Source organism: Solanum tuberosum, unplaced genomic scaffold (genome assembly GCF_000226075.1).
Source record: "Solanum tuberosum cultivar DM 1-3 516 R44 unplaced genomic scaffold, SolTub_3.0 scf00500, whole genome shotgun sequence".
NCBI classification, from domain to species: domain Eukaryota; kingdom Viridiplantae; phylum Streptophyta; class Magnoliopsida; order Solanales; family Solanaceae; genus Solanum; species Solanum tuberosum.
The window spans coordinates 215,764-221,726 of NW_006239419.1; the positions used below are offsets into that span (position 1 = coordinate 215,764).

The following is a 5,963-nucleotide window of genomic DNA, read 5'->3' on the forward strand; positions in this document are numbered from 1 at the left end:
ATTTTTTTTAAAAATGTTTGAAGTTATTAATTATTGTGATTTATAATATTTTTATGTAACTTTGAAATAATGTACATTACTGGTCACTTTGTCCTAATTTATGTGATATGGATAAAATTACAAAATTAACCCTTTTAAAATGTCTTTCAGATATTTTAAGTTGTTAATTATTATTATTTATAATACTTTTTTGGTAATATTAAAATGATATGTGTTATTTTTTCTGTCCCAATATATGTGAGACTGATAGAATTCTGAGAGTGAACCTATTTTATCATATAGCTTTTAAATATTTTAAAGCTTTTTAAGTCATTTGTAAATGATATTATGTTGCTTCCTTGATTGGGACTTTTCCATTTGTGAGATATATATATACATATTCTATATTATTTTAAAAGGGAGTTTATGCCCAAGTTCTACTATATAATAAATATAATATATAATATTCAAGAAACTTCATTTTAAAAGTCCCACAAGTATAATATATAATATTCAAGATTGGGAAAAGTCCCAATCTTGAGTATTATATATTATATTTGGGCCTAAACTCTCTTTTATAATATAGTAGAATAACACAAATAAATTAAAAGCAAGTCTCTTTTTGAAATATATATATTATTATAATAAGATATGTTCAAAAGCTAACTATGGTTTTCCTTATTATTCATCGTTTGTTTAGTGACACGCATGAATTAAAATATGCATGAATTAAAATATTAAACTAGCTATCTAATTGATCATTTCTTACCATTCTTGTTTCCTTTTTTTCTTGATTACGTACTTGGTGCAAATAACTTAAATAACACATATGAATTTGATTACTTGGTGCGAATAATGGGATACTTTTAAATATATACAATAAAGTAGTTTACAATAAATATAGCCATATTTTTATTTACATAAAAAATAGTTAAAAGTTATAGAAAATGTACATTGATCATACAATATAACTTATCAAAAGTCATAAATCGTATACATTGACTATATAATATAGTTTACCTATACATGAGTTGTACACTGACTATAGATCATGATATATTCAAAAAGATGAATATAACTTAACTATACATGCATGATACACTTGCTATACGTGAAGTATACACTGACTATTTAATCTTTGATCAACTCAAAATCACTTTTAAATAATCTTAATTTATTTAAAATCTTTTAATATATAATTTACTCTGATTTACATTCGCGAGATACGAAGAAGTAAGAGACGACGAAGAAGCATTAGCAGACAACGAGGAAAGAAAGCAAAATATATATCTTCAAAAGGCCATGAACGTGAGTCCTAAAGCCACGTGTGAGTTTCTTCACTTAATTCAAAGTAATTAAAAAAATACTTACTTTCTCAAAAAAAATTACAGCTCATACCCCTATTCATTAAAACTGATAATTTTTGCTTAACTGATACTATATCAGTATCATATATTGTATTGGTATTATTAAAACTGATAATTTCGCTGAAATGATACTAAATCAGTATACTTTATTGGTATCATTAAGGTTTCTTGTTCATATTTTTTTTTTTTTGGTAACAACTGTAAATATATTACCATAACCAACAAAAAGTACGAATACAAATGAAGAGCACCTTTCTCTGATAACAAAGAACAGGCCTCCTACCAAATCATAAGAAAACTAAAAACACATTAAATGCTGAATAAAATTCCTACATTTCATTGCTTTCTTGGAACTACTAAGTAACTGTAACCTTTCTCTGATTTCCTCTTTATATGTGCAATTGCCTCATCCGTCTGTACACATTTGCCTTTGTATCGCCTCCAATTTCTGGCACGCCAAGTGTGATAAATGATAGCTCCACATATCGCTGCCATGATCTCTTTTTGAAATAGCTTCCAGTGTTTCCCGTCTATACATTCCAGAACTTTCATTATACCTATATTATGCATAGACACTTCAGTCCAATGATTCATTGCTTGCCACACAGTTGATATCCATTTGCATTTCTCAAATAAGTGAACATTAGTCTCCATTACTTTCTCAGCACATAAACAACATGCAGTATCATCAACCTGAATCTGTAACCTCAACTTTCTCTCATGTGTAAGTAGTCTTTCCTGGACAGCCAACCACATTAAGAATCTGTGTTTAGGAAGTGCCATTGACGTCCACACTAGTGCAGCCAACTTCCATGTAGGTTTATATCCTATAATTGCTAAATAACTCTTAGAAATAGAATAGGTGCCATTAAGAGTTAACATATATCTTCCTTGATTGTACCAACTCTACATTTCCTCTTTAAGTGCATTTATTTTCCTCCAATACCTTGTTCATAAATTACTCATTAGTCAATGATACTATAAGAGTATATGTATATTGTTGTGGTATAATTTTATAAACTATTCATTAGTCAATGATACTATAGGAGTATATGTATATTGTTGTGATATCATTAAGGTTTCTTATTCAAAAATTACTCATTAGTCAATGAGTATATATCCTATAATATCATTTACTAATGAGTAATTTCTGAACAAGAAATTTTAATGATACCAACACAATATATATTTAGTATCAATTAAACGAAATTATTTAGTGGGACATGAATATCAATGGATATATATTTGAGTTGAGAGTATATAGTGTAATTATTTAGTGGGATATGAATGTAAAGAGATATATATTTATAATTATTTTGTTTTTATGGGAATATTTGCTTAGTTTCCTTTTTTTTTTTGTTTAAACAAATTTGCCGAATGGCTATGTGGCATAATTATCCCGCAAACAAATCCAATGATGTATGGGCTCAGCCCAAATAGATGGCGGCCCACTTCGTCGAATTCGGTTCCTGAGAAATTTTGGTAGAAGCTTATACTCGAACTCTTCCGTTTAGCTTTTGACAATAGGCAATTGCAATCTACAGGGACATAGCTGGTTTCCAAGTCATCCAGGAATCGCCGAACGTTATCGCCGACGAAGATTGATCGTGTAATCGGCAAAGAAAGATGCCGAAAAAAATGGGAGTGAATAGTAAAGCCGAGACGTCTAGGGCTCGGAAGAACGCCGTCGAATCGGAGCGCAAAGACCGTGAATCCCGAGAAAAAGAAGAACAGTATTGGCGCGAGGCCGAAGGAGCCAAGCCACGCGCCGCCAAGAAACGTGAAGAAGAAGCCGAGAAGCGAGCAGAGGCCGCAGCAAAGAAAGTCGAGGTGCGTCGGCTTGCCGAGTTAGAGGAGAAAGAACTCGAGAAGTCGATTAAGAAGCCGGATAAGAAAGCCAATCGTGTGGCCGCTCCGGTACCAAAGGTTACTGAGGCAGAACTAAGGCAGAGGAAGGAGGCGGAGCAGGCAGCATTGGCAAAGAAGGCGGAGGAGGACAAGAGGAGGCAGAGTCGTATGGCGGCAGAGGAGGAGTATGAAAAGATGGTGCTCGTGACCAATAGGAATCGTGATGATTCAATTATAGAGGCTAGTACTGTGGATGATGCAATTGCTCACTTGGCTATTTCAGATAGTTTGCCACCGGATAGGCATCCTGAGAAGAGACTCAGGGCAGCCTTTAAGGTATTCCTCAGTAGCTTTGCTTGCTGTTTCAGATACAACTCTAATGATTAAGAGGTCTCCACGACAAACCTGCATATTTTTTTGTTTGGGGTGTTAATTTTTCTACTTGTAGGCTTTTGAGGAGGCTGAGCTTCGTGCTCTGAAGGAGGAGAAACCAGGGCTGACACACACTCAGTACAAAGACTTGATTTGGAAGCTGTGGAAGAAATCTCCGGATAATCCTCTTAACCAGGTACTTAAACTTCACGAATGGGTCATGATCTTTCTGTTGGTTCCATTTCTGAATGTTTGTTATGCTTAGTTTCCTGGTATTTGTCTCAATTACACCAGTTGCATAGGTCAGAATTGAATAACCCTTATGATTCCTTGGATGATTACCGTACCAAGGCTAGCATAATCAGTGACATCTTCCTTATTAATTACATGACCTGAGCTATTGACTACACATTGATTGAAATGAAGTCACTATCTTGATGTTTCCACACTAGGTATGTTGTTATTGTTTTATCTTGATGTTTCCTACACATTGCAGGAGCTTGTGAATGTTGACGTTGGATTTGATCTGTGAAAGTAGGAATACCTGGAACTAAATGTTCCAAAATGAGTTTTTTATTAGATAGAAATAATTATTTGGTGGTGAGTAAGTGTACAGCGAATAGAAATTATCATGTTATGTTTACCTGTTTCCCAATTATAACAATTTCAGGCTCATTCAACTGATTATTTAAATGAGCAGAGTTCATTTTCCAAATCCTGTGCCACTTGTAAATCGATTCATAACCTTTCGGGCACAACCAATCTCTATTCGAACTCCCTTTACTTGTAGGAGTACATCTTGGATTTGTCGATTATGTTGATGTTTTGTCTATTTCCATGGTTTGGTTAATGAGGTGGTTGGGATCTGTTATTCCAGTTTTTGTATGTTCTCACTCTATCTCTAGCTTCAAGGCCACTTGAGAGTTTAATTGCTTTTCCTTTTAGATACGTGGAGCTTATTGATAGTGAAACGTAATCTTATCAAAAGCAAAAAAATCCATAAGGTCCATCGAGTTGTTAAGCTCAAAATGCACATAAAATGTGGGCTTCGATGAAAAAAGGCACCAAGGGAGAAAAAAATACAAATATATATGTTTAGTCCAAGGCTAATAATTATTAGTGTGAGTTTCAAATATATAAACAAAATTTGATTTTTTTTAAAAAACTATATAGTGAAATATCAATTCTTTAGTGTCGCCTCTTTAGAAAAGGCTCATTAGCAAGGAAAAGTATGCCTTAGAACCCAAAGATGACACAGCAGTGCACATCAAGTGACACTAAGTGCTCAACATGTTTTGATCCTCCCTTCAGCGCTTAAGTGCGTCTTTGACAACACTGGTGAAACGTTGGATCACATTTGACTATTTGAGGAAACATGAATACACTGAACAATGGTTCTCTTTAGTTCGGTTTGATATGGGCCTGGTATTTGGGCTACTTATGCTATTATAACCTTTTACAAGATTAGGCAAATATCCATAGAGATTATTAAAACAATCAATACATCTTACACCACCTTTTTTTTTTGAAACTGAGTCGATACATCTTACACCTTCAACTCCAATAACCAGGACAGAAACTTTTGTACCATCAAAGAAGAAACAAATTAAACTTCTTCCTGCACTTTATCCTTTGTGCTATAGAATTTAATCAGACAAAACCAAAATAGATGCCAGATGGAAGTATGTTAACATGAAGGTTGAATCCCTTTCGCAATGGATGGCAATCTGGTTGTGAATCCCTTTCTCATTGAAATGAAAAACAAAGGAAATATGTATATTTAGTTGTGATGAACTGAAATATAAATTTAATGAAGAGTAATTTGGGATGGTGCCTCCTTAAGAAGTTGTGCATGAAATGTTCACAATCTAGCTTCCACAAGGTTCACTATTTAGCGAGATAAGGAGATCCTTCTTACCCCTAAGAATGGAGTGCACCATGTTTACCTTTACGAGGGCGAGGAATAAAAGTCAACAATCAACTTACCCACTTTGGTGTCCCATTGTTCTCCTAGTTCATAAATCAAGGAGAAGGATAGGGTCGCTAGGTCAGAAAACATAAACTAAATTTTTTTTACAAGATGAGAATTCACTTTAAAACTAATATTTAGTGCAAAGTATTGCTTACATTTTCATAAGTTCTTATAATAACTTATTTACTTACCGATTTCTTTTTATGACATGGAAATACTTTAAAGAAGAAAATTTAAAGAAAAAACTTGCTTCAGTTATCATGGTTTTTGCTCTCTTGTCTATTTTTACCTTACTCCCTCTGTTTCAATTTATGTGTCTTGTTTTCCGTTTTTGTTTGTTTAAAAAGAATACGTAGTATGTGCACCCCCGGGATTAGTCGGGGCTCAAAGAGACTCGGACACCCGGTGCAAATCAAAAAAAAAAA

General features: G+C 33.6%; 2 protein-coding genes across 2 annotated transcripts in view; one reads left to right on the forward strand and one right to left on the reverse strand.

The window, feature by feature from the left end:
• Positions 1-1,682: 1,682 nt before the first annotated feature.
• LOC107058358 (uncharacterized) lies at positions 1,683-2,129 on the reverse strand. Its single transcript, XM_015303968.1, has one exon. It carries the CDS (start codon positions 2,127-2,129, stop codon positions 1,683-1,685), a length of 447 nt encoding a protein of 148 aa, XP_015159454.1.
• A 713-nt stretch (positions 2,130-2,842) lies between these two features.
• LOC102600232 (coiled-coil domain-containing protein 124) overlaps positions 2,843-5,963 on the forward strand; it is a 4,538-nt gene continuing 1,417 nt past the window's right edge. Inside the window, exons 1-2 of the mRNA XM_006364456.2 lie at positions 2,843-3,530; positions 3,643-3,762. Coding sequence (XP_006364518.1) covers positions 2,973-3,530; positions 3,643-3,762 — 678 coding nt within the window. The 5' untranslated portion in view covers positions 2,843-2,972. The remainder of the gene's footprint in view (positions 3,531-3,642; positions 3,763-5,963) is intronic.

Coding starts and splice junctions, on each gene's coding strand:
- LOC107058358 (XM_015303968.1), bottom strand. CDS start 2,129: ATGGCACTTCCTAAACACAGATTCTTAATGTGGTTGGCTGTCCAGGAA.